The sequence below is a fragment of the Chrysemys picta genome, chromosome 10 (assembly GCF_011386835.1).
Source record: "Chrysemys picta bellii isolate R12L10 chromosome 10, ASM1138683v2, whole genome shotgun sequence".
In the NCBI taxonomy this organism is placed as follows: Eukaryota; Metazoa; Chordata; order Testudines; family Emydidae; genus Chrysemys; species Chrysemys picta.
The window spans coordinates 13,272,350-13,300,185 of NC_088800.1; the positions used below are offsets into that span (position 1 = coordinate 13,272,350).

At 50.4% G+C, this 27,836-nt stretch overlaps 1 protein-coding gene across 6 annotated transcripts; it reads right to left on the reverse strand.

Moving 5' to 3' along the window:
- Positions 1 to 676: 676 nt before the first annotated feature.
- On the reverse strand, positions 677 to 27,297 carry KLHL25 (kelch like family member 25). Of its 6 annotated transcripts, none has more exons than XM_008165437.4 (5): positions 27,133 to 27,277; positions 26,083 to 26,232; positions 25,297 to 25,358; positions 11,023 to 12,849; positions 677 to 2,584 (listed from the first exon to the last, which is right to left on the reverse strand). In XM_008165437.4, the coding sequence occupies exon 4, from the start codon at positions 12,830 to 12,832 to the stop codon at positions 11,063 to 11,065; it is 1,770 nt and encodes a 589-aa protein (XP_008163659.2). In that variant the 5' UTR covers positions 12,833 to 12,849; positions 25,297 to 25,358; positions 26,083 to 26,232; positions 27,133 to 27,277; the 3' UTR covers positions 677 to 2,584; positions 11,023 to 11,062. The 6 variants fall into 6 exon arrangements, with proteins under 6 accessions (XP_008163659.2, XP_042712583.2, XP_008163661.2 ...); XM_042856649.2 differs by having other exon boundaries at positions 11,023 to 12,852; positions 27,133 to 27,235; XM_008165439.4 differs by lacking the exon at positions 26,083 to 26,232 and having other exon boundaries at positions 27,133 to 27,297.
- Positions 27,298 to 27,836: the final 539 nt, after the last annotated feature.

Genomic DNA, 27,836 nt, shown 5'->3' on the forward strand with positions numbered 1-27,836 from the left:
ATTGGAGTGCGTAGGAGTCAGAGGGGGGCCATGCTGTGGCTTCCGTGAGCCACGTGGAGCGGCCCCAGACCCTGCAGCGGCCTCAGACCCTGAGCCCCAGCTGGAGCGGGGTAAGCCCCAGACCCTGCTCCCCTGTGGGAGCTCGAGGGCTGCCGGCCCGTAGTTTGCCCACTCCTGGTGTAGAGCTACAGTGGTCATTCAACATTCCTCTCGTCCTCGTTAACACTACCGATTCCCCTGACACCCGTGCTGTAACGTGGGCTGGCCACCAAAGCCCATTTGACACGTTACTCCTCTAAGGCCAGAGTCTGGCTCTGACGTTTTCATTCTTGTCCCTTATTGCTCTCACTGATCGCTGACCTGCAGCCAGTGGCAGGCTAGCTGTGAGGTGTGTGCTCATTTTAGTCTCTTGAGAGGTCAGTACGGCCCCAGCTCACAGAACTTTATTTCCATTCCTGCCACTGACTCATTGCCTTGACCTTGGACTCGATCCCTAACATGGTACCTCAGTTTCCCCAACTGTAAAGTAGCAAGAATTACAGCTCACTACGGTGGTGAGGCTAGTTGAACTGTGCAGGGCTGAGGCACCGCTCGGTGCCAACTATACTACGAACCATGTTTTTAGTCATAAAGCCCATTTGTTTGGGAAAGAAAACTCACACAGCCCCCTCCCCAAAAGGCTCCCCAGACTGTTTTATTAAAGTTCTCAGACATCGGGGGAGAACCAACATTTAAATCAATCAACAATTCAGTCCATTAGCGAGGCGGCTGTGTAAAAAGGGTGTGCTCATCTTTGCAGGGAAGGGAGCTCTTCCCTCCTGAAAGGCATCTGTGTTTGAGGCCATGTCAAGGGTTTCCAGTACATTGCACTATTTGGCTGGCTGGGCTGCAGCTTAAGCGCATCCATTGAAAACTCAGAATACGCAAAGGCATGCTGGAGCCGCCAGGCCTGCGGACAGCAGTGGTCGGGCTCGGTGTGGAAGAAATGTAGTCCATGCTGTAAACAGTTGTTATCAAAGAGCCCTAATCCATGATGAGAACAAGGGGGTCACTCAGAATTAATGGGTACGTCCTGTAAAACAAAATGCAGGCAGAGCGCACCGCCACGTTGACAGCCCTGGCCCGCGGCGATCAGCCACTGAAACTTAAGAGCTGCTTATGGGTAATTTATGACCAACACCCGTGGCAGCTCTGCAGAATGGGATGAGGGTACAGCAACCACAGCCATCAGGGTGTGCCAGCACAGGGTAGGGAATGGATTCTTTACCAATACTCCCCTCCCATAATTTACCTTGCCAATTGTGTGATACTTTACCTTTGAAGCATCATGTATTAGGCACTGTTGAGGCAGGACATGCTTCTCACTGGACTGTAGATCAGATCTGGTATGGTAAATTCCGTGTTCCTGTTCATTTGCTGATAAACCCCCCTTCCCTCCTACACACCCAGGATTTAGGGGATGTAATAATGCAGAGGAGCGGCTCAGAGACCTGCTCTGAATGTGCAGCGAGTGTTATCCAGCTTTAGGTCAGCCCTTTGCAACATAATTAACCCAGATCCTGACACACTGACAGGTGTACAACGCCTCTCCCCAGCTGCTGTGGGAAGGGAGCTGCCAGGCCTCCGACACACTGCAGTAGAATGCGGAAGGAAAATGTTCTGATGTGCACAACGGGTCCCTGCCTTCTTCCTGCAAGTTACCTGGCTGTCTGGGGTGTTGGCCTCCTGGGATTTTTTTTAGCAACATTGAAGGGCTACCAATTTAAGTTTCAGCAGCCAGCTTCCCTGCCCGGCAACAGGAGCAGGTACTTGGGTCATGCACGGGGCTGGCTCTCTGCTACCTTTCCAATCTGTGCAGAGCCCAGAGTCGGATTCTCCAATCCCCGCCCCACTGGCAACAGCCACCCGTCTCACACTCCCCTTCGGTTTGGATCATTTTGAAGTGTCCTAATGACCCGGGATCACCGACAAAGCACTCTGCAAAATTAACCGCTTTTAAAAAGTGTAGAACCCTCCCGTGTGCCCCAGTACAAAAAGCACCTCGTCGGGTTACTGTGCTGTGCGCTCTTAGAACCACTGGAAAACCCTGCTGGGGTCCTAGCACGAACTCCAGCGGAATCAGGTGGCAGGACAGGTCCTGCGCTCCCACTGCGCTCTGTTTAATTCAAACTTGTGCCTCCTTAGGTAGTGGCAGCAACATCCATTTCCTGCAACTCAATAGGCTTACAGCAGCGTCCACGGACACTTCATCTTTCTTACCATAGTAAAACCAATCCCCTTCCCTCCCCACTCCCACAAACGAGAGCCCCGATGGAAAACAGCCCCGACACAATAGGCCTCCACACCAGCACTTTTCTCAGCTCCGTTCTCCTTCAGTTGCTTGATTGCACGGCCATTCGAGTAGCTGCATCCCCTCTCAGCCTTCATTCTCAGGTCAGCCCTTTTCCCATGCCCTGGGCCAGGGCAGGGCTGCAAAATACCCTTTGCAGGCTTTGGGTGGGGGCAGTAAGGAGCGAGGCTGGTAGCATTCGGTCACTGTGCAGACTCCAGCAGAGAGAAAGGGAGATGAATTCGACAGTGGCATCTAGAGAGGAAGTAAGAAAGGGAACGCTCATTAATACCCAGATCACTCATCTACCACAGCCATGAACATGTCCCTCCCATTCATGGGGGATCCCGTCTGGGCCTAATGAATCCCCAAGGGAGACGAGGGGCTCCACTCTCTCACTTGTCTGGAGAATCTCAAAAGGCTTTGTATTGTCAGCTCTTGTAAGTCCTGCTTCACTGCATCCCATTACAGGGCCACTGATGTAATGACAGCCCCGCCATTGATGGAAATGGGGTGGGGGGATGTGACGGAATATACCCGGGTCCACACCCCGCACACTATTGTAATAATCTCTGTACTACGTACAGGGGCAGCTCTAGCTTTTTTGCCGCCCCAAGCATGGCAGGCAGGCGGCTTTCGGTGGCGCTCCTGTGGGAGGTCCCCGGTCCCGCGGATTTGACGGCTTGCCTGCGGGAGGTCCCCAGTCCTGCGGCTTTGGCGTACCCGCCGCCGAATTGCCGCCAAATCCGCGGGACCGGCGGACCTCCTGCAGGCAAGCCGCCGGAGGCTGCCTGACTGCCGCCCTTGCAGGAACATGCAGGGCGTCCCCTGGGGCTTGCTGCCCCAGGCACGTGCTTGGAGCACTGGTGCCTGGAGCAGCTGCTGACTATGTACACCTTGTGCGGTATCATCTGAAAACTCATAATTTGCTTGTCCTGATAAAATATGTGGGGCAACATTGTATGTGAAGTTATAGGATTCCACTGTACGGTGATGGTAACACATGTTCCACACTGAGTTTGGCAGACAGGTCTGTCTCAAACAAAGGAATGTGTGCTCTGCTAAATTTGCATTTAAGCAATAAGTAGAGACATCAAGCAGGAAGGGAAGCAAAGGATGCTCAAACAGGTGAGGAAAAAGCAGCAGGGAACATCCTTCCTTAGAGACTCTTTGTCTTAGCTGGAAATGTTTTTCAAGAGGGGGACTGATACTATAAAAAGGAGGGACAAACACCCCAAGACGACCCCTCTCTTTCCTCCGGCCCATCGCATTCACGGCACCAGAAGAGACCAAAGAAGCATTCGTTGAACTCAGAGAAGGGGTCCTGACCCAAGAAGTTTGGCCAGTAAGACTGCTGAAATCATATGGTGAGAATCTGATATAGTTTGTTAAGTCAGGTACCAGTGGTGTTTTAACTTTATTAACTACAAAGAGAGAGATTTTAGGTGAGTACAAGTAATGAGGCATGTAAGTTAGAAATGGTTACAAGAAAATAAACTTGTTTTATTGCAGTGGTTCTCAAACTGGGGCCACTGCTTGTGTAGAGAAAGCCCCTGGCGGGCCGGGCCGGTTTGTTTACCTGCCGGGTCCGCAGGTTCAGTCGATCACAGCTTCCACTGGCCGTGGTTCGCTGCTCCAGGCCAAAAGGGGCTGCGGGAAGCGGCAGACAGCAAATCCCTTGCCCCGCAGCCCCCACTGGCCTGGAGTGGCGAACTCCGGCCAGTGGAAGCCGCGATCGGCTGAACCTGCGGACCCGGCAGGTAAACAAACCGGCCCGGCCCGCCAGGGGCTTTCCCTACACAAGCGGCAGCCCCAGTTTGAGAACCACTGTTTTAGTGTTTTATCTGAAGCGTTTGGGAAACTCCATTTAGGGTGGCCAGTTGGGTGCATATTATTTCTATTAAACAGCTAAGAGACTTTATGTAAACTTGTATTGTCCAGGAGAAGGCTAGGCAGTGCAGGACAGACATTTCTGGGGGAAATCTAAGGCTGCAGTATAAGCAAGGCTGGTAAGTGCGATAGGTGTAGCTGGCTGGCTACAGCACACACACAGACATTGCTGGGAGTGATTTGGAGGCTGTCTGTGAGCTGTCCAGGCTGGAGGCTACAGCAGCAAAGCGCTGCAAAGGGCATCCCAGGTTACACAGCAGAGGTGGCCCAGCTACTCGTTAGTCTAGATTGTACCCTGGGACTGGAGGCTCTGCATTCTCGGCTCACAACAGGTACAGACTGGGAGGCCTGGTCTGGAAACTCCCAGCAAAATTACACTGGAGCAAAAATGGAAGAAAAGTGGGAATTTTTTGGAGAGGAGGGAAAAATACTTCCTATTTTCCCACCAACCCGCTCTTAAAAAACCAATCACATAAGTATCTAAAGGGCTCATACATACAGCCTGGGGCCAGACTTCAGGTTCTGCATGGAATGAACGAACCAGGTGTTTGTCTACCCCAACCCAGGCTTGGGAAAAGCTTGATTTTTATATACCTGGCTCTGCAGGCCAACCACTCCCTCCTGACTCTGCCAGATAAACAGGCTTCAGACACAAACATCTGCTTGTAAAGCGGCAGCAAGCGGCAGCCACTGCTTATCCTGCCTTTGCAATCCAGTGGAGGCAAATGAGTTTCCACATGAGACACTGTCAAAAATTCACTGTGACTTGGTCACTTTAGTAATGACAAGATGCTCAGCTGCTCTACAACTACATAAGGCCTTGCCCAGAGAGGGGGTTAGCTACAGTATTTTAGGAATGGTCCATTTTTTAAATTGACCCTATGTAGCCACGCCCTGGGCAACTTTTATTAAGCGTTTGCAGGTTTTTGAACTGTGGTTTCTAAAGGCCCGAGAGTTCAAACAGGTCAGTCTAAAATAGCCAGCGTGCAAACACAGCAATGTCCGTGCACAAGGAATTACAATCGGCCTCACTAGAAGATGAAACGGACTACGCTGCTTCACTGCCCCCAGCAGAGAGAGACGAGAAGGGATGAACAGTAAATTACATTTTATAAATGCTTGTAATCTAAGATGTAATTAAATAACCTCGGGAAGGAATTGTTACAGATATGAATCTCATTATGACTGAGATCCATTAAATTATAGCATAGCTTTTGAATTGGTACATAGAGGGCTCCTCACACAGGACAGATCAATTGGAGAGAGAGACTTCTGTTCCTATACATCAGGGGTCGGCAACATTCGGCACACGGCTCACCAGGGTAAGTACCCTGGCGGGCCGGGCCAGTTTTATTTACCTGCTGACACGGCAGTTCGGCCGATCGCGGCCCCCACTGGCCGCGGGTCGCCGTCCCGGGACAATGGGGGCGGTGAGAAGCCGTGGCCAGCACATCGCTCGCCCGTGCCGCTTCTCGCCGCCCCTATTGGCCTGGGACAGCGAACCGCGGCCAGTGGGGGCCGCGATTGGCCGAACCTGCCGCTTCAGCAGGTAAATAAAACTGGCCCGGCCCGCCAGGGTGCTTACCCTGGCGAGCCACGTGCCGAACGTTGCCGATCCCTGCTATACATTCTCTCCTTTCAGTGTTACCCACTGATAGAGGAGCAAAGTTCTCCTTATTTGGTGTTGCGTTAATGTTAACTGCTCAGCTTGATTTCCATTTCTATTACAGCACATTTCTATTAAGCCAATGTTTCCCAAACTTGGGACGCCGCTTGCGTAAGGAAAGCCCCTGGCGGGCTGGGCCGGTTTGTTTACCAGCCGCGTCCGCAGGTCCGGCCGATCGCGGCTCTCACTGGACGCGGTTCGCTGCTCCAGGCCAATGGGAGCTGCTGGAAGCGGCGCGGGCTGAGGGATGTACTGGCTGCCGCTTCCAGCAGCCCCCATTGACCTGGAGCAGCGAACCGCGGCCAGTGGGAGCCGCGATCGGCCGGACCTGCGGACGCGGCAGGTAAACAAACGGGCCCGGCCCGCCAGGGGCTTTCCCTAAACAAGCGGCGGCCCCAGTTTGGGAAACACTGTATTAAGCGGTTAACCCAGCTCCTGATTTGCATTTATACTGGAGGTTTTGGGAGTTTGCATTTGCCTCTTTGCATTGATTCTGCTAGTCATGAGCTGATTCCCATAGAAGTGCCAAAAGTTGGCTAAGCCAATTTTATGTTGTCTTATTCTGTGTGTTTAATGCAGAAAATGTCCATAAATATAATAAGGGGCCGGTGGGAGAGGAAAGGTGAGAGTTTTGTCTTAAAAGAAGTACTTGATTAAATCTCATCTGAGACACCAAATGGGAAGAGGGTGGATTGCCATGCTTACATAGCTCCTCCCACACAGCACGGACAAAAGTCTGGTATTTCATGGGTCACTGACCCTTGGAGGCACACACATCAGCTGGAGGGCTCTGCGGTGGGAGAGATTAGGCTTTTGCTTTTTAAGCTGCTACTCATGGTTGATCCCTGGAATTACGGCTTGCGATCAGCACTAAATTATTGTCACACTGTATTCTTGGAGGGGGCACGGAGATCCTCATTGAAAGGTAGGCTGATGCCAACCACGTGGGGCTTAAACATGGCCAAATTGGAGGCCAAGCCTTCTGCAGGAAACAATTCATTGTTGTTATGTTTGTTACATTTTAAATTAAAGCAGGGTTGGCGCTTTTGGGCCAGGCTTTTTCAGGGAGCTTTTCAAACGTATAAAGGGCCATTAGGTACCCAAGTCCCACTGTGAGTTAGGTGCCTAACTTCCATTTGTGCCTTTGAAAAAACTCCCATTTGTGTGTCGGCACCTTCCAGCTCTTAACACGGGGTTAAAACGCCTGGTGCTGGTGCTTTACAAACCCATGGGTTTGATTTCTGGGCTTGGTCTCACGCCCCTGGATCAACAGTGTTTGACAGTGGAGGAAGCACATTGTGTCCCTGTAGGGTCACTCAAAACCACCCCTCTAGACGAATAAGGGGTGGTACTGATGGACTCCTTGCTATGCTTTCCTTGCTCCGAGTGGAGGGGACTGCAAGGATGGATTGTGAGAAAATCCTCAGGGCTCCAACCAGGATCACAGGGAAACCTTCTAGACAAATAAGAATTAGCAGCCAAAGATGGCAAAAGTTCCATTTGGCCTCTAAAGGGCAAGCACGGCTTACCCTTTGGTTTGGTACGTACCAGGGTGGAGAGAGAAGGGCCAGGGGGTAGGTGCTTCTTATTGAGAACTCTGGTCCATGGGACTGCATACAGGGCAGTAGCAATCAAACCCCTGCTATGAGGTACAGCAGAGAGGGGACTGGGCCAAAACACTCCACAAGTTCAAAAGGATTAAAAGTCTATGGGTGGCAGGTTCCTCCCAAGACGGAAAAAACAGGAAGTGCCTCTGAACAGAGCTTTCCGAAGAGAATGGGTCAGATTCTCTGGCCTGGCCTGCCCCGGCGGAGCAAAGGGAGTGGAATGCAGCTGGCTCTTCCTTGCACTTCCCAGTGAGCCAGAAGAACCAGCCCCTCATCACCCCCAGCCACCCTCTGCTTCTCCCAGTGTAGAGAATGGATCAGGGAGTGGGAGGAATTCAGAGCGGGTACAGCAGAAGAATGCTGCATTCTGGCTGTCCCTGCTTGGTGGATGGTCCTTAGGGGGCCCAGCCAGCTGGCTTACTTTACACCCCAGCTCTCCTAATCTACACTGGGGCTGGGGACAGCACAGAATCCCATATTCAGGAAGCTGCAACTGACCCCCACGAACCCCCCAACGTTCGCAGTGGGAATACAGACCAATACATGTAATGTCCTCTCCAGATTCCTAACAGCATTTGGGATCAACCAAATTAGAGACCAGTTCCCAGAGCACCCTTCTCAGCTTTTGCCCAGGGCCCAGTATAGGTCAGGGCAAAGTGTACTGTGGGGTGCACTGTGGGGTACACATGCAGGGCAAACCTTTTCCAGAATGGGCTTCACTCTCAACTCTCAGTGTGCTTTGATTTAAGGAGCTGTCAGACACCCAGGACAGAGGACGCAACAACAAATTAGTTTAAAAAATAATGGGCTGAAAAAGCTAAAATATATCAGGGACAGGGACACCTGGTTAGCATGCCTGTGCTTTTAAATGTCTTATTTCTTTGGGTTACTAATAATCCATCAGAGGTTAGCCAAAACCCTTTAATTCTCTACATTGAATTTACAGTGGCTCTTTGCAGATCACTCATCTTGAATAATGTGGCCGTGCTAGTCATTTTCACTTCCTGGTTTTCATGCACTAGTTCGAGATTGCAGACAACTGGGGAATGTTTAAACCTAAAAACTGTTCTGTCTAGAAAGTTTTAAATTGAATAAAAAAATAATCACAAAGAAAACTGTTAGTGGGTTTGGCGCATGCAGGGCATAAACTCCCTATCCCTTGCAAAGATCCAGAGACTTGAGCAAAATTGAATTCAGTAGACGAAGCATCACAGTCCAGCCAATGCAATCCCTAGCCCCATTCCCACTTGGGTGGCTGGCATGGAGGTTTACTGTTCACTAGCTCACTGAGAAAATTAATTTTCAGCTCTAGGATGGCTCTTGAGGGGAGGCCCCATTGCCCCGAGCTGAAAATGATGGAGTCCTCATACTCTTTGCTGCGATATTTAATAGCCGAGTGGCAGTTAATTACATTACTGAGCCACCGCGACAGATGCTAGGCAACCCGTGAGAAGGGTATTTGGAAAAGCCATTATCATTCAGCGCAGGGAATGCACAGTACAATCCCATGTTAACCCCTCACATCCTTGCTGTGCCCTACAAAATGGTGCAGCCGGGTCAAAGCCAGACACGTCTCAGAATCCTACAGCAACTCGGTGTTTTGGGTGCTTTTTCCATCATGCACCAAATGTCTATGAAAAGCAGGCAGCGGGCAAGTGGGGCAGCAATGCCAGCAGCTCCTTTGATGCCAGCTGTACAGGCAGAAGAAGTTGAAGGGGAAACCCTGGAAGGCTGCTGTAATACCACCCTCTTGCATTTCCCCCCTGACGTGTCTGTGACACTAAGCGTCAGGGGGAAACAAGAGGGCGTTACAGTGTTTGGGCACCATTCTTCCCTCCAGGTGTAAAATGAAAGGAGGATTTCAGTGCAAATGAAGATCCTCTCTGGAGTCCCTCATCCACCTTCTTGGGATGAAAACCCTATAGAGGAAATTTGCCAATCCCCCCAGGAGATGCTTCCAGGTTCTCTCATTTGGCTTTTAACAGGCTTCCAAACTCACATGCAGACCTCCCAGCGGTAGAGGAATCTGTGCAGTCAGGGCCAGAAGTGGTGCTTGATTTGCTGCAAAGGCAGCATTATTCCCCAGGGAGTGATGCCCAGATCAATACTTGGATCACGACACGCAATGGGAGAGATTTTAGGAAGTGCCACCTTTCACCGGGGAACTGCATCCTGGCACAGACTGAGCAGATGCCGATATACACAGGTTGGTGATTTTAAGGTTAAACCATAGACCAAAATCTTGCCATCGGCATAGCAGCCAAATGGCCCACTGGAGATGAGTGGGTGGGAGCCAGCTGCCAGGCTTCCTGTCCAAGTTTCCACTGCCCCTCATTTCAAACAGTGCTTTCCCTGTTACTCAACCAACTGGGGAAAATAGCCTCAGAATGTACGTACCTGGGGTCAAATATCAACGTCTTTCACAGCCCGTCCCTGTATGCACACACAGCAGCGCAGCAAATGCATTTTTCTTCGGGTTATTACATTCCCTTCCCTCCCACTCATGTCTCACACAGGAGTCTGGTGGGTTTCAATTTGATAGGGAACCGCTCTGGTGACAAATTTACATCTGATCCCTGGAAATATGCCGTGGCTTCTGTGCTTCTCCTGCCTTATCCACTGAACGATACACACAATATAATTTGTTTTACCCCTCACTGACATCCATGCCCTCCCTCCCAGCATGCCAAGGGTTAAGTCATTTTAATACCTACTTATGAGCATCAGGGCCGGCTCTGGCTTTTTTGCCGCCCTAGGCAAAAAAGCCCCCCGCTGCCCCCCGCCGCCCCCCTCCCCCCCCTCCAGCGCAGCAGGGGAAGGTGCCGAGCCCGGCCGCGGGCCCACAATCCCTGACCGTCCAGAGCGCCGGGGGGAGGGCGGCGAGCCCGCCGCAGCTCCGCTCTCCCCGGCAGCCAGAGTGCCGGGAGCAGGGCGGAGAGCCCGGATGGGGCTCTCCGCTCTCCCTGGCGGCCAGAGCGCCGGGGGGAGGGCGGCGAGCCCAGTCGCGGCCCGCTCTGGGGCCGGAGCACCCTGCCGCGCCGCCCCTCTCCAGACGCCGCCCCAAGCACATGCTTGGTGGGCTGGTGCCTGGAGCCGGCCCTGATCAGCATGAAACACTTACCCAGATGCTAGCAGAGGGACAGACTATCTATGCCGTTCTTAAGTGCTCATCACCACAGTGTCTACCCTACCAGAAGGTGTTGAATACAAGTACTATTAGAGACATGATTGAAACATATTCTCTGTCTTGCCCTGGGATACAAGTGGATGAGGTGCACTCTAAGCCTCCAAGATACTGAAGGGGCAAGCTTGAAATAATTATGGTATGAGAGCAGAGGGGTATCAACATACAATGCCCTGGGCCTGCTCAGCCTTCTATCCGTTTACACCTCTCTGTTTCAAATGTAAATACAGGGAAATGGTGGCATTCCCAGGAGCAAGTCTAGATCCAGCTGTCTTGACATGGGGTGTGGATGCAGATTTTAGGAGGTGGAGGTGAAGTATCAGGTTAAAAATATATATAATCTTACCCGGTTAAGCTTCTGAATTCTGGGCCCAACCCAATGCCTCTCAAGCTGGCAAGTGCTTCCATGTGCTGACGAAAGCCGTGGGGATGAGTGAGTACGGCACTGTTGTTATACAGTTCCACGTGTCCGAGGTAGGGTCATAACAATCCAGCGTTTTACACCTCTGCGTCCCAAAGTAACCCCCCACCACGTAAAGCTTATTCCCCGAGGCCAAGGCGTGGCATGACATGCGCTTGGCAGTCATGTCCCCGATCCGCGTCCACTGGTCCGTTTCACAGTCGAAGCGGTAGGCGGACGCAGCTGTGAATTCAGTGTCCCCGCCCATGATGAAAATCTGGCTGCCTAGAACAGCGGCGGCAGTGTAGCGCCAAGGTTGGGGGCACTCTGCTTTGATCGCCCACCGGTTCACGACAGGATCATAGCACTGGACTTTGGACACCATGTCCCGGTGGATGCTGGTCCCGCCAAAGACAAAAAGCTTCAGCCGAGCACTGACCACTGCAGCGTTGCTGACTCCATCCCTTAGAGGGGCCACCATGGTCCATTTGTTGGAGGCAGGGTCATACTTCTCTACCTGCTTCAAGGAAACAGAGGGAGATGCCGGAAAGACACCAGCCACCGCCGTGTGCCCACCAACCACGTAGAGGCAGTTCTCCAGTTCAGCTGAGCCATGCCCAAACCTAGCTATCAGCATGGGAGCAGCTTTGGACCATTCCTCATGAACGGTGTCATACACCCAGACGTCTTTGGAGACCCCATTCTCTGAGCCCCGCCCGCCGGTGACATAGACTTTGCAGCCAATGGCACAGGCACTAAACTCTTTCCTTGGGCTTGGCAGGTCTGCTTTGGGGATGATCTCTTTTGCCTTTTGATCCACCTGGTAGATCTTATCACACATAAAGGTCTGCCCGCCCAGGATCAGCAAGGTGTGCCCGGCTTTGCGGGGCCTGGCACAGGGGCTGGTGACCACCCCGTCATTCTGGAGGATCTTCTTCTTGCAGTGCATGGCCTCGTCCATGATGAGCTTGTTCCTCTCATCTGCCATGATCAGGTCCTCGCACGCCATGGCTTCCTTGAGGCACTTGGAAGGCAACAAGGCCAGACGCACATTCCTCAGCAGCTCTGGGAGATGCACCTTCCGTTTGTCCAAGTCATACTTCACCCACTGAATGATGGCCCTGAAGACCTTCTCCTCATCCTCTATCTCCAGCTCGTCACTGGAGATCAGGTCCAGCAGGATGTCCTTGGAGAGGTTGTTGAAATCCTCGCTCTCGTGCACTGTTTCAAAGTTGACCAGGCACATCCTCCAGGACAGCTCGTAGAGTCTGCGGCACTGATGAACGTCCGAGAGCAGCATCATGCCCAGGCAGTTGGAAGGGTAGAGGTTCTTCTCGAGGAACTCGGCCGCTGCGTCTCGGACGTCGTGGAACTGCAGCATGTCCCCAGCCTCCAGCAGGGACTCTGCGTTCTCCTCATTGATGATGATCTGGGAGGAGTACGCGAAGTCCAGCAGCAGCTCCAGCACCTCTGGGTGGAGGCTATCATGGAAATTCACCTCATCGTCCAGGCTCTCCCGCAGGCCGTTGCTGAACATGGCCTCGAAATAGCTACTGGAGGCAGCCAGCACAGCACGATGGCAGGGGAAGGACCTGTTCCCGGCCCAGAGGGTGACGTCAGTGAACACGCAGCGCTTCCGGAAGGTGTTGAGATGGGACAGGACGCAGTCTGGGTGGGAGGTTTTGTGGAAAAGCAAGATGTTCATAGAGCCGGTGCTCGTTCGGGATTTACGGTTCTCGTGGACGCTGACCGACATGATGACAGCGGCACAGTCTGCTAAGGAGTGAACAGAAAATAAAAGAATTAGTGGTGCTTATAGATGAGAGAGACCGACAGCACTATCTAGAGCCAGCAGTAGAGAGTGGGCATCTTCTGTGCTAAATTCCCTCTCCCTATTGATCTGCCAACACACCTCAAACCTACTCTGGTGTCCCAGCACTGGGTCCTTCCCAATTCTGCCAGAGCTCCTGAGTCCTGACCTGCAGCACCCCCCAGATATTCCAGCCACAGAGCACCCTGTAAGTCTCGCTTATTCTTCTAAAATTTAATTTTGGGGAATAATGGCAGAAACAGAGAATTCTGCACTTTGGCATCAACAAGGAATAAGCGAAATGCAGCAACCAAAGCCCCAAACTAAATGGCAAATTTTCTCAACAGCCCCTGGAGGGCAAACACATAAACCACGCAATGTTTATTTTTCCTTGTTAAAGAGAACAGTCTATTTAGGGTAAAGGGTTCTGGCCTGTTCTTGGCTCAGTTCATGTCATATTGGCTTCTGGTGGCGAGATTATTACAGGTTTAGGAAAGGCGATTGCAACCGTATTCATTTATGGGGTATCTAGCTATTAGAGGGAACCAAAGATTTCAACAGATTTGGCAAAATCCTTCTAATTTTAGTTCCTGGCTGATGAGTCCCAGCAGACTCTTCCACATGACTCATCTACTTTGTAGAACAGGCAGGTTTCAGGGAATATGACAAAGCTCAGTGTCGACATTCCTGCTTGGGCTGGAACCCGGGCTCTGAGACCCGGTGAGGGGGATGGGGCTTAGAGCCTGGACTCCAGCCTGTGAGAACGTCTACACTGCTCTTTTTAGCCCCATAGTGCAAACCCAAGTCAGTTGACCCGGACTCTGAGACTCACTGCTGCTGGGTTTTTTGCAGTGTAGACATACCCACAATGGCCTTTGGGGGAGAGAAATTGAGTTTGGACGATGGAATCTGAGAAGTTGCTTGGCCTAAAACAGTGTTTCTCAAACAGGGGCTGCCGCTTGTGTAGGGAAAGCCCCTGGCGGGCCGGGCCGGTTTGTTTACCTGCCCCGTCTGCAGGTTCGGCCAATCGCGGCTCCCACTGGCCGCGGTTTGCTGCTCCAGGCCAATGGGAGCTGCTGGAAGCGGCGCGGGCCGAGGGACGTACTGGCCACCACTTCCAGCAGCTCCCATTGGCCTGGAGCAGCGAACCGCGGCCAGTGGGAGCCGCGATTGGCCGAACCTGCGGACGGGGCAGGTAAACAAACCGGCCTGGCCCGCCAGGGGCTTTCCCTATACAAGCGGCGGCCCAGTTTGAGAAACACTGGAACTAAAATATCCAAGGCTGCATTTTCAGTCAGTCTGCATTTTTCCACCTACATCCAATGCACAGGCACAACTATGCAAATGATCCTATTCTGAAAGTGTAAATCAGGTAATCGGTAGGCTGACTGATTGATTTGTATGTTGTAAACATACAAAAACCAGAGGCTTAGACTGGAAAATTTAGTCCATAATTCACAAAGGAAATGCCGAAGGCACATCCATCAGCGTTGCTGGAAAATAACATGTTTAAGAGAGAAATTGCAAGTCACTAAAAGCCAGTCTGTCAGTTGCAAAGAATATAAGAAGAGCTAAAGAATACAGCTTAGAGAGACAGACAGACAAGTCTGCAGCCGCACAGATGCAGCTTCAGTCTGACAAACCACACCCCCCTTTACTTCATTGAGCAACCAGCTCACGGGTCAAAGCCCCAAAACAAAACCCCACAACTGCCATCCTGATGTCATCCCATTACAAACATCCTGTTGCTACAGCACCCCCCCCCTGCATCCCCAGTGTCTGATATTAAGGGCTTGTAACAAACATTAAGAGGTGACACTGTCTTACCAAAAGTCAAACATTGTTTTATTTCATTTTGCCAGAAAACAAAACACACACACAGCTAGAGTCTGGGTTTAGGGAGCAGGCAGATAAGTCCAAACATGATAGATAGAAATGGGGCCAAGTTGCAAAGGTCAGATGCAGATCTGGGTTCACACTGCTCCAAAGTACAGGGATATTTGCTCTTTAAATGCATATCCACAGGCTGCGTCTGACAGTGGTTCCCAGACAGTTGGTAAGGGCTGTAAAGGCTGCACGCAGTGCAAATAGATTGCTCTTCTTCAATTAGATTTTGCTGGGAGTGAAGACAGAAACAAACTGGGCAAGTATCAGGATCTTGGGAAGGCAGACCTAATTCAGAAGCAAACTTGTTAACTTTAAAGTAGTGTCCAACTATGACCACCACCCCCACACCTCCATACCAGAGCTGCTCTTCTCTTTTTCACCTCTTCCGCCCTAAAAACCTCTCTCTGTAATTATTGTTCTGCTTTTTTAGCTAGGGCCAAGGTTACACCATAAGTCAGGCCCCAAAATCATGAAACCATAAAACAATGTTGGTTTAAAGGAATGATTTGGGGAGCTTTTTATTTGCCTTCTAGTTGTATGAGCCTTGAACAGGCACTCAGCTCACATTGTCAAGCTTTTCTCTGTAATCACCAAGGTTAGAAACTTAGCTTTCCTGGGGGGAGAGGGAGGAAAGAGTGAGATTCTCATGACACCCCTCGATTCCAGAAGTTGGGACGTTAAGAAAAAGCACCAAGTATCGCAAGGGTTGGAAAAACACTGAATGAATAAAATCCTCTGTTCATCATGAAGCCAACAGGTCCCTGCCCTCGCAAGTCAGCTAGATCAGAGTACGGTCTCAACACTGCTAATGGAGCTCACGGTTCCGAGTCAGCTGCTAGGCTCTGAGACATCCAACCCAGGGGAGACAGTCAAATCCGCAGCTCATGTCGGAAGAGTCAACAAACCCTGGATGACAAGTGGGTCGTGTACTCATGCTTTGCTGGCTTCATGAGAGGGAGAGTGCATAGCACACCCTGTGATTTACAGGGCAGGAGTCAAGTAAGGAATTCTGAATAACCCACTGTGGGTGAGAGGCGGTGACCTCTCCGAGGCCAATGGCAGGTTAGCAGCCCCACAGGACACAAAGCTGAGACACTGACCTCCCAGAAACTCTGAAGCAGTTCAACACTCCCATGGTTCACAGAGCCTGGCTGCAGATAAGCCAGACACAGGCTTAACCACAAGCTGCTCAGACACTTTCCAATGCCTCAAACAGAATTATTCCTATTGATTAGGATTTATTTATGTTTTGAGTTGTGTGTTTTCTGCCTCTCCCCGCCTCCCTTACAGCGTTCTGCAGGGCAGACGTAAATGGGCCAAGTTATAGGCCCCGAGGAAGTCTCCCTAGACTTCCCAGTCCCCAAACAGTACAACGTAAATAACGCAGAGTCGCTGCGGCTGTGGGATCTTTGACCCAAATCAGGCCGCTATTGATTATATTTGTATTCAACATTCTCAGATTCCTAGCAAATATCCCCAAGGTCCCAGGCTGAGGCCGCAATACTCATTTGACTTGTGAGCAGAGGCAATTTTCAATGCAGGGCTCCAGAACTGGGCAGGAAATCACATTATTAAGTGGTTGAGCTGAGCGGCAAGGGGAAATGTTCTAGCATCATCAGGATGCTTATTCTACACCCACCTCAGGGCTAGTACAAATTTCTAAGGGTTAATGTGGATTCTGGTGACACAATTTTACAGCACCAAACTCAGAGATGCTGAAACTACGGTAGCAGTGCTGGAAGCGGATTCCATTATACGCCGGGTTTACAGTTTGGTTCAACGGCTCTCAGCACCCCCACAATACAAATTGTTCCAGCGCCCCTGGCCAAACTGAGGAATACAAATGAAACATTTATGAGTCTGCTAAAAGCTATTGATTCCAGCTCCCATTCCTCCACCCTCAGAAAACACCCTCCCAATCTAGTGCTTCCTTTGAAGACCAGACCTGAGCAGTGAGTGGATGTGTTAATTTTCCGCAGATCATCAAACCAAATGTTAAGCAATTCACACAGAACAGCCATAGAAACAAAGAGAAGAGCCCAGAAGGGGAAAGGGACAAGGATAACTTTTCCAGAGCCTTATATAGGATCCTATTACCCCCACACACACACACCCCGTATCCCGAGTTTTCACATTTGCTGTCTGGTCACCCTAAGCATATGCTTACTATTAAGCACATCCTTAAGTGCTTTGCTGAAGCAGAAACTTATAGAGCAGCATTTGGCCCTAGGTTATGACGGAACCAGTGGGGGCCGCGATCGGCCGAACCTGCCGCGTTAGCAGGTAAATAAACTGGCCCAGCCCGCCAGGGTGCTTACCCTGGCGAGCCGCGTGCCGAACGTTGCCGACCCCTGATCTAGAGCTACCAAAGTAAGATGGGACACTCCAGATTAGGAATATTCTGCACACAGAAATCTGCCAGTGTCCCTTTCCAACCTCCCACCTGCTAGGCAAAGCTCAAAGGGCTATCTGAGAGCATAGCAGCCAGTGCCCTCGGGGTAGGACAGGGGCAGTCATTAGAATGGAAGCTACCGCTCAAATAGCAGAGGACCTGACCTGAGCAAAGTGGGCCTGGGATGCACTCATATGTTGCAGTCATTTTGTTCTTTTAAAGGGAGTTATACAAAATAAATAATGATGGCACTGTCTTCACAGGATCTCAGGGCAGGCGGAGGCAGGCGGAGGCCCTTCTTCCATATAGATGAGGGCCTGGGAACATCAGCCTTTTTGTCAGCTAGCCAAGGCTGTCTGCTGGCTAGAATATTTCCCTGGCTCTGGTCAGTCTCAGCCTAGTAGATCTAGGAGAGAGAGTTCTTACGACACAGCAGCACGGGGAGGGGGCTTTGGACAGCCTTTCACACACCCGTTCAGCGAGGACAGCACCCATGGCAGCAACCCAAGCCAAAGATGAAAGTTAACTGAGTCACGGGGAGGGCAGGCACCCCTGATTCCAGAGCACAAATAAAAGTATCTCAAGAGTCCCTGGAGACGACAAAAGCCAGACTAAAGAACCAGGGAGAAAGGTGAGACCTAGAACTCTGATTCTCTCACCCGCTATGGCTACTTAAAGCCGCTATGGTGGCATCAAGAAAGTGGAACTGTTGTGTAAAGGGGCTTCCCTGGTGGTGCTGGGATAATGGAGCATCCCTACATCCCACCTTGCAACCCGATCGATACTAGAGGTGACTTGGGGCTGGAGGGCATGGCTGAAGCTCACTGAGTTCCAGGTATTCCGGGCTGGCCGTGTAGCCTGTAGGTATCTGAGGGAGGCTGCTATAATTTAGAGCCTCTCCTGATTGTGCTCTAAGTTGGGCTGGGAAGCTCTTGGTGGGGCCAAGAAACCAGGAGGCACAAAGGGACCTTAGATCAGTGGTTCTCAAAGCCGGTCCGCCGCTTAGTCAGGGAAAGCCCCTGGCGGGCCAGGCTGGTGTGTTTACCTGCCGCGTCTGCAGGTTCGGCCGATCACGGCTCTCACTGGCCGCGATTCGCCACTCCAGGCCAATGGGAGCTGCAGGAAGCGGCGGCCAGTATGTCCCTCAGCCCGCGCAGCTTCCCGCAGCCCCCATTGGCCCGGAGCAGCGAACCGCAGCCAGTGGGAACCGCGATCGGCCGAACCTGCGGACGCGGCAGGTAAACAAACCAGCCTGGCCCACCAGGGTCTTTCCCTGAACAAGCGGCGGACCGGCTTTGAGAACCACTGCCTTAGAGTTACCTTTGCTCTCTATCCCTATGTGAGCTCTGCATTCTGAAGGGCCAACTCAGAAGCAGGGCCAATGCTTTAGTAAATGTAGCTTTTTTTGTTTTAAGCCACCAGGTTGTCCATGAACCTCCCAACACTTCCAGTATCCGTAAGAATTTACCAAGCGGTTTGAACAAATCGCTTTACAGCCTGAGAGCTGTTCACAAACAGTTTGATTGCACAGTTTGTGGTGCGTGGTTGGTCTAATAAATCATGCGATATCGTTTCTGCTCCTTGACTGGGCAACCGAGTTTGTTTATTCGGTATTCTCCTGTAAAATAAAACAGCAAGTAACAAGATCCCTGCTATGAATTTCTGGTCCAACAATTGCTAAAAAGTGTGAAACGTTGTCATTCAGAAATGTTGTTGCCAAACCCTGCCTGAACATGCATGAGGAACCCTGACCCTGTGAACCACTGTGAACCAAACCCTGTGCTTATAGTCCCAATACAGGGCTTGGGGGAGTCTTTTAAGGGTTGCTTTCTATTCTACCATCATTACTAAAAACTACCTACAGCATTAAGAGTCACTGAGGTCTGATATTCACACGGTTCACAACTCCTGGGAGAAAACTCCCATGCAACCTTGGAGGCTGGAAAACCAGGGTTCTCATTGCAGGGTTCTGCTCCTCCTGGCTTCAGGAGGGGCTTTCATTAGCATTTAAATGCTAACCAGGCAGCTTTCAGATCAAAGGCATTGGCTTAGAAGATCTCAATTTCCCCTTTAATTTATTCTATTTGCTTTTTGCTGCCTCTGCTGTTCTTGTCACCGTCTTTGTCTCTTTTCACATGGGCTGTGGCAGGTGCTCTGACTTTAAAACCTTCAGAGAAACAAGGACAGGGTCACCGGCACACATATTTCTGGGCAAGGCAGCAATGGAAGCAGCAGCACAGACTGGAAGGAAACCACTGATCTGTAAAAGCAGGGCACTGGGGCACCGGTAGTATAATACCACTGGTACTCCTGGGAAATCTGGGAAACCCATGAGTTACTGGGTCAGGCCACAGCAGTATCCTACATGGTGTTTTACTCTCATCTCTGCACCAATAACCACAAATCATCCCACTTCTCACAAACCTGGAGGAAGCCTTAAGGAGGGATAGGGAAATTCAGCCACCAGTGTATAAATACAAATGTGCAGATCAGCGGTAAATGAATATAGCCACATGGGCCAGGGCAGTAGATAGCCCTAAAGAAAATGCCAGAAGCATCTGGCCTCGGGCACCACAGTTTCAGATCTATTACTGGGTACAATGCTCTTCTCGGCTACACCCGTACATCTGTAGTGTAATCAAGGGAGTCACACCAGTAGACCTGCAAGGAGATGTAGACCTTCCATATCCACTGGGCTGTCCTGGAGTAGCACTGGCACCCAGGGCAAGCAGGAGAGCAGAGTGTCAGCATCCAGGCAATAGTGACACAAGGCTCACCCACGTAGTACCAAAACCTGCTCCCACGGAAGTCAACCACACTCCTACTGCTTTGTCTTGGACCAGGATACGCCCATGAGCCTTTCTTTCCACATCGGAACTGGCCTGCCTGAAGGGCCAGCACTGGATACTTCAGAGGAAGGCATAAAACACCGGAAAATCACCCAAATTTTGCAATACAACCCTTAGGGGAAATTTCTTCCTGACCTCAGCCGAAGATCAGCTTCTCTTTTGCACCCTTCTTTTCCGCTCTCCCATCCCCATTGTTAGGTTCCTAGGCTGTTATTCTCTGAGTCTAGGACATTAACATTCACCCGCAGTTTCATCTGGATAGTGTGTTCTTCACTTCCTGTCCTGAACAGTTGCACTGTTAAAAGAGTTGTCCATTGCACACCAGACATGGCTGCATTTCCACATTAGGGAAACTGATCCTCCTGTGTACGCTCGCACACACACACGCGCACTCTCTCTGTAAAATGGGTTAGGATGATGTGCGCCCTTTAAATGTGAGTTCCAATTATTCACATAGTCCATTACTCAAGAAGACCTGGATCAAACATTTGGACAGGAATCAAAAATAGCAGACACAATGGGGAAAACAAATCTTGCTGAGAAAGACAGAAGGGAGATGGCAAATAGACAAGATAGGGGAATAAATCCTCCCTTTTGGAGATGTCAGCAGCAGTTCTAATGGGAGTTTTAAAGATTTGGTGCATATATGCCACTTTCACGTCACTTCACATAAACAGCTCAACATCTCTGGAATAAATACTCCTCCTTGCAGGCTCCAAACCTGCAATCCCACTAGTGCTGTTCAGTAGACACTGGTCTGTCCCTGCACATACAATGGGATCTGCCTTCGATACTAAACTTTCACAGCTCCCTATGTTCTGGCTGCAGCAATGCACTCCTGTCCCCTTAGGCTGGCCCCAAACAGACACACTTGTTACTAATTACATCTTCCAGTAAATAGTACTTGAGATGAGAGGCGTAAAAATAGCAACCCACACTTAGTGCAATACAGAAAACGTTGACAGTGAAACCTGGCCAGCTGCCAGATAGAATGGAAAGAAGTGTCCTGCCAGGTTAAAGAGACGCCACACCTGCTTCCAGCCATGGACCTTCTATTAAGGTGTCAGTTCACAACCACTGAGTCATTGGATGCTGCCAATATGTCCCTCGGCCTGCGCTGCTTCCAGCAGCTCCCATTGGCCTGGAGCAGCGAACCGCGGCCAGTGGGAGCCGCGATCGGGCCGAACCTGCGGACGCGGCAGGTAAACAAATGGGCCCGGCCCGCCATGGGCTTTCCCTACACAAGCAGCGTCCCAAGTTCGGGAAACACTGCACTAAGTTGACGCTGCTGCATTGATTGCAGTGGCGCCGGGTTAGCCGGTAGTGCAGACAAGCCTTTAGGATTCACACCTGTGTAACAGAACAGAAACTGGTTCACTGGCACGGTACAGTACCTTTCTTTTATAAACACATCTCATTCAGATATAGGCACCTAAAGCAAGGAAGGTCAACCGGACCAAAAAATTGAAGCTCTGAGTCAACCCAAATCTTTGCCATCTGAAAGATTGCCATTGACAATTTTTTCCTCCTTCTTATTTCATGTTTTCATGGCAGCCCTGCACTTCCTGGATGGGAGGCAGAAATCCAATGCAAAATGCTGTTCCATTTGTACCGATTCGACTCAAACAGCAACCACGCGGTTTTCCAAGCCCAAATCTGCAGGGATCGTCTGGAGAAGGTCTGGGCAAGCATCTGAACTTCTGCGTGCTTATCCACATGGATCTGAACTCAGAAATGTGCTCTGGTCATCACTATTCCATATTCCAGCCTGTCCAGGAACATGCTCCATCATGTTGTACCAACCTGCCCTCATGTCCTGCAGAGACTCCAGTTCCAAGGCTATCACAAAGGCTTTTTAAATGCCTGTGTCCCAAAAACCATGAGCTATGTTTCACGCAGTACTGAGCAGAAAGCAGAATTCTTATTGCATCTGGCAGGGGCGGAGGAAAAGGGGATTCTGGTGCCGCCTATAAAAATGGATTATGCTAAACCAAAATAAGCCCCCCCCAGACCAAAATAAGAGTGTCTGTAGACAAACTTGGTTTAAGAACACACCTTCAGTTAAACTGGTGCAAGCTTGTGTGTAGACCAACCCGCTCCCCACCCTCCACAGTGAATGCTCTGTAAACCTTCTTATTAAGCCACCTCCAGAGGCAATAAAGGTGGATAAGTCTATGCTCATTATTAAACCCTCTGGTTTTGTAGTCCTGGGGATACCCCTCCCCCCATCCTTTTGCCATTATCCAACCAGGAGAAATCATGTTTTGAGCAACAGTTAAGGCTGTGGACAAAAGCTTTTTAATGTCTCAGCCCAGCAGATCTTTTCAAAGCCCGGAATTCATTTCAGGAGCTGCTGTGAGCTTCCCCCCGCCCCGAAACCTGCCTTCCAGCTCAATGAGTGAATGAATTCCATTCAGCTAGATCCATCACAATCTATTTGTGAAATGAGGCAGAGTTGCAGATGAAGCTACAGTCTGTCTCCATCCCCCCTGCCCGCCTCCCAAATTAAGCTCACAGGGGCCCGGAATGGAAATGTCCCATTTGATCACAGTGTCCATCTCCACGAGAGAGTCCCCTGAAAGAGAGCCTAGCTGCTACACACTTGGAAGAAGAGGTGTCTACTTCAAATGCCCGCACATGGTACCGAACCACGCAGCTCCCAGTGGATGTGCACTGGGCGAGAGGTGGTCCATTGAGGTGATGGCAGAGTGACTGTTGAAGATGCTGCAACTTTAGGGGGTAGGCAGATCTTCCCGCCCTCTGCTCACAGGCCATCCCTGACTACGAGCACAAACAAATTTGTTGGCAAAGTAGGGGGCTTGGCTCATAGGGTCAACCAGAGCCTCTACCATGTATTTTCTTATCAACAAGGCCCGGTTCTCCTCACAGCTTTCAATCCAGAATTTAAATTCAGCTCCCAGTCAGATAACCTGATGCTCTGTATTGCTCTGCCAGGAGATCTTGCGTACAATTTCCAGACACTGGAAGGGGTTCAGCGCCCCACGCAAGTCCGTGAAGATGGGAGGACCTTGTGTCTCCATAGATGATTACTCACTGGTGTTGATGGGCACTGGAGGGAATTCAGCGCTGGCCAGCAAAAATGCCAACCCCTGAAGAAGATTAAAGACTTTAAGGAGAGCAAGAAGGGACCCTCCCTCCCGCCCCCCAGCCAGAAGGGAAGATTTAGAAATTAAAAAACATTCTTAGCAAGGATTAAAGGAGGTGGGAGTGTTACTCTGAGAGATAAAGGGCTCCGAACTAACTTTTCAGGGCTACATGTGCATCAACCCACATGACCCAACCCCTGAATTACTGGGTCAGCAGTATCACAGCTGCTCATGTTACCTTACATGATGTTTTACACTCCCCTCTGCACCAATCAACAATAGATCAAAGGGATTTCCAATGGGCTGCAGTATGAAGCTTGCCTGGCCTGGGGCTCATAGGCTATCAGATAAAACCGGCTGTCTCTCCTGAGTCTAAGCGTTTGCAAGCAGGCAAGCTGGGATGGCTCGGTCAGAGTATTCTAGGACAAGGGAAGCAATGTACCCAGTGGAAGGGATGATGAAGCAGCCCTTGCTCACTGGACTGGTGCTAACAGCCACCATGGGGATGTAAAACTTGATGAGCAAAGATACATTGATGTGATGGTGGTTAAAGGTCCCGCCAGGGGCGCTGGCGCAGCTTGTTACTGCTAAATACATCCTAGCAGGCATTCTAGCAGCCAAAGTTTAAGCAATGTTGACTACATTTGCCTGAATTCAATTACGATCTATAAAGAATGAGAATAAATCTGGCTCTTGCTAATAAGCTCTGACATTTGTATTTCTAACCTGACCCTTTCAGCAACTCATCTGTCCAATGAGCAATTCCAACACCACAGATCCACCAGGCCAGGTCTGCCCCTCCTGGTCCACTTACACATACATGTGGCCAGGACCTGCCTGACCTGTACCCTTGTGTCCTGTTCCCATCTCCCTCCACATCTGACCAGGTTCTGCCTGTGCTGTTCCACCCCCACAGACAAGTTGCCACCACATAATGCCTCTCCTGTTCCAACCCATCACCCAATAAACATTTCCTAAAAACATTACTGGCCATCAGGGAAGATTACTTTGAGTCCCAATGAGTTTGTACAGGAGGCAATTTCCCCTGCAGGGGTAGTAATACAATCATCACTCAACAACAACAAGTTATACTCTTTCCTGGCCTTGACACTACATGGCAAGGTCATGGTCCTCCCTCCAGCACCACGAAACCATATAGCACACACAGTGTATACACAACACACAGAGTAAATTTGCCCCGAGCCATCTCTCTCATACACTTAACTACCCTGCTCCTTCACTGGTATGATATTAAATTGGCCTCCTCTCTTCTTTTCTACACATGCAGTGAATGTTTCTCAGGAACGTGGTGCAAACCCCATCACGCGAGCCACAGGCTGAACACAGCACAAGAGATTCTACCACAGGGAACAATTTAGCACAGACTGAGGGTGAGAGGGGGTTTGGCTATTAGGACTAATAGCTTTTTTCTTCTCTATCCTATATTGAACCAATAGAAGGGCAGAAAGAGCTAGTTTCTTGGTGGCGCTGCTTCAAGTCGTGTACGTTTACACTACGGTTTGGATGTTAGCCTTTTGGAGTGAATTTGGTGCTGGGTTTGGACACAAGAATCTTGTTTCTTTGGGGGCAAGGACCTGTCTTTTTGTTCTGTGTTTGTACGGCTCCCAGTGCAATGGAGTCCCAGTTCATGACTGGGAGTCCTCAGCACTCCAATAATATAAATAACGAGACAATGAGACTACTTTAAAGAGGAACGCTGCAAGCCGTCGTTACCCCAGGCACCTTCATTGCGCACAGCAAACCTCCATACAAACCTTATCCCAACACACCTCATCAACAGAGATCAATGGTAGCAAATGGCAAGAGAAATTACAGAGGGGAAAGACACGATTTGTTTTCGGATAAGATTCGATTTGAACCAGCAAACAGAGGAGGGGAAAGGATAATGGGAGCCTCTTCCAGAGCTGCAAAAAAAAGGTTCCTACACCAACAGCAGCCAGATTCTGGGGAGAGGAGACCCAGGATGGGCTAACAGGAGTAGGAAGGGGAAAACGAGAGAGCGGCAGGTAAAATAGGAAGCACAAGTTTCTCCCACATTTTCTTTCCCCCTCCCCCCAGCATGCTTTATGCCTACACTGAAGGGACCACCAGTAGGACAGCAATCACTAGCAGCACTTGTGGTGGCTATGTGTTAATATTTATACAGCACTGTACCTGATGCTTTACAGACGAACGAGGAGTTTCTCTTCCTGTGTCTTGTGATGTTCGGTAAGGGGCTGGGGTGAGGAAGAGAAGCGAGGTTTAGACAGTAAAAGTGAAGTCACTTGTTTTTTCTGGGACCATGTGTCTGTGCTGGAGTGAGAGAAGTGCATTTGGAGGAGGGATTTGAAGAACAGCGAGGGGTTGCAAGGTATACAGGTGACTCCAGGTATACGGTCACAAGAGGAGGAATCACCCAGGCACTCATAGGAGGAGGAGAGAGGTTGAACAGACAGGCTATACCATATGGAGAGGTGTCCCTAATGGACAGATGTCTCCTCCTGAAAGGAGTGATTGTACTGAGCTCAGAGTTTGTTTTCTTTGGAGTAAAGAAGACTGAAATCAAACCGTGTTAACGGGCTTATGAAAAAAATAGCTGTAACTTTTGAAGTACATGAGGGCCCCAGGGAAGGCCAGGGTGACATGGCAGATGCTGTCCTAACAGAACAGGGAGCTGTAACACTCAGCCAGTTTGAGTCAGCCATTTACACACAATTGCAAACTTTCAGAATTGTTGCTGCTGCTATTTCTGCAGCTCGTTATTTTATCGGGAGGATCACTAGAGCAGGGTCCATTGATCCGTAAGTAGTTTTACAGAGATAGATTTAGAGTCAAACAAAAAATGAATCAACATTGCAGTATTCGTAGGTTAGGTGTAAACGGCAGCTTTTTGTTTTAAAAAGCCAAATGCCTCAAGCATTTGTTAAATATTTCACTGCTAACGTTCTAAATGTATACAACCTGTACGGTGCTCCAGGATGACAAGAAAGCAATACATCCAAGTATCCGCAGACAGCATGCTGAGTTCACGCTGTCACCGAATAGTCTGACACCGTATTGTTGGGTCTTTCCACGCCCCAGCGGCACATTTTAATAAAGGTAAATGTAGACCTATTAAGAGAGGATTGTGAAGCTATCCATTGAAGATTTGGGCTTGGCAGACAAAACCTGAACATTCAGGTGCTCAGACACAAATATGTGTAGTAAACTGAGTGGTTGTTGTAGCAAATTCCATACTACACGGTCAGTCGGAGAGAAAAAAAGGATTTTCTTCTAAACCTCCCCCCAGCCTTAAACCCCAATCTGTAAAATTAATCTCCACCCAGGCTTAATAAAAAGAACAACAAAAACCACCCCAGGAAGTGTTCTTCCAAGATTATCCAAACACTCCTGAAAGAGGGGAAAGACACCAACTAATTTCAGAGTAGCAGCCGTGTTAGTCTGTATCCGCAAAAAGAAGAACAGGAGTACTTGTGGCACCTTAGAGACTAACAAATTTATTAGAGCATAAGCTTTCGTGGACTACGAAGTGGGCTGTAGTCCACGAAAGCTTATGCTCTAATAAATTTGTTAGTCTCTAAGGTGCCACAAGTCCTCCTGTTCTTCTTTTTACATCAACTAATCTCTCTCTGGCTCTCATCATTAACTGCAGCTACTTTTCTCAGAGTCTCTTGGAATGATTTACTGACGGGAACTAAATAGGAGAAAAACCTGGGAAAACATCCTGCCCTCACCTCCGTTGTCTCTTCGCGATCAAAGCTCTACCACGCACTGCCCCTTTCTCTCCCCTCCTCCCGAGCTGAGATCTGCCTCCCAGATCCCCCCTCTTCAAAGCACTTTGCCAATGACATGTTTGCAACCGCACAGACAAGAGTTTGTTGCACCCTCTCCTGCGCTATCCCAGGCGCTGGGAACCAGCTCTCACAGCCGGGAGTCTCTCTCCACACTTCAGGCTGCCTCCCCCCACTAGGGCAGGGCTGGGGATGGAGATGAATGTACACAGATACTCACTGGCCAGCGATCTGCCCCAGGGGTCAGAGCGTGTCCCCAGGTCACTGTAGATCCCCCGGCGGGCGGGTGCCCATGCTGCCCCCCCAGGTAACTCCCACTGACTGGCTACAATGTAACACCGGGGGCTTGACACTAACTAGTTTCCAAGCTGGAGGAGGAGACCCCCCCCAGCAGGGCCAGGGCAACCAATCAGAGCTGCGGCATTGTGACTGATAGGGGGTGACAGCCAGAAGTCAGGCTCGTGGAAGGGAGGGGGCGGTGCAATAGCGGATGCAGCCAATCGGATGAGAGGAAGCTGCTGCTGGGCGGAGTCAAGGACGGAGTCTATAGGGCTGGGCTGAAGCAGCTGGATTCTCCCCCCCACCCCCCCGTGACTCTTAAAGGTAGAGGAGCCTTTGAATCAGGCTGAGGGGTAAAGCCAGCGGAGCAGAACCGCTGGGGTTTCACAGGACGGGGCACCCGAGGGAGCTTTAACACACAGTGAAGCATGGCTGGATTTCAATCCTAGCCTGCACCTAACCCTCATTCCAGGCTTGTCTCCCCCAATGCACCTCCATCCTTCCCCTTCCTCCTGCTGGGCTCCCCTGGCAGCGCTTGGCAAAGCATTTCGGTCCTGCTCTGCAGCGTCCCCTGCTATTGCACATGTGAAGCCCCATATAGCACTGGTATAATGCCTCTTAATCCCCACCCTGCACCAGGGCCTG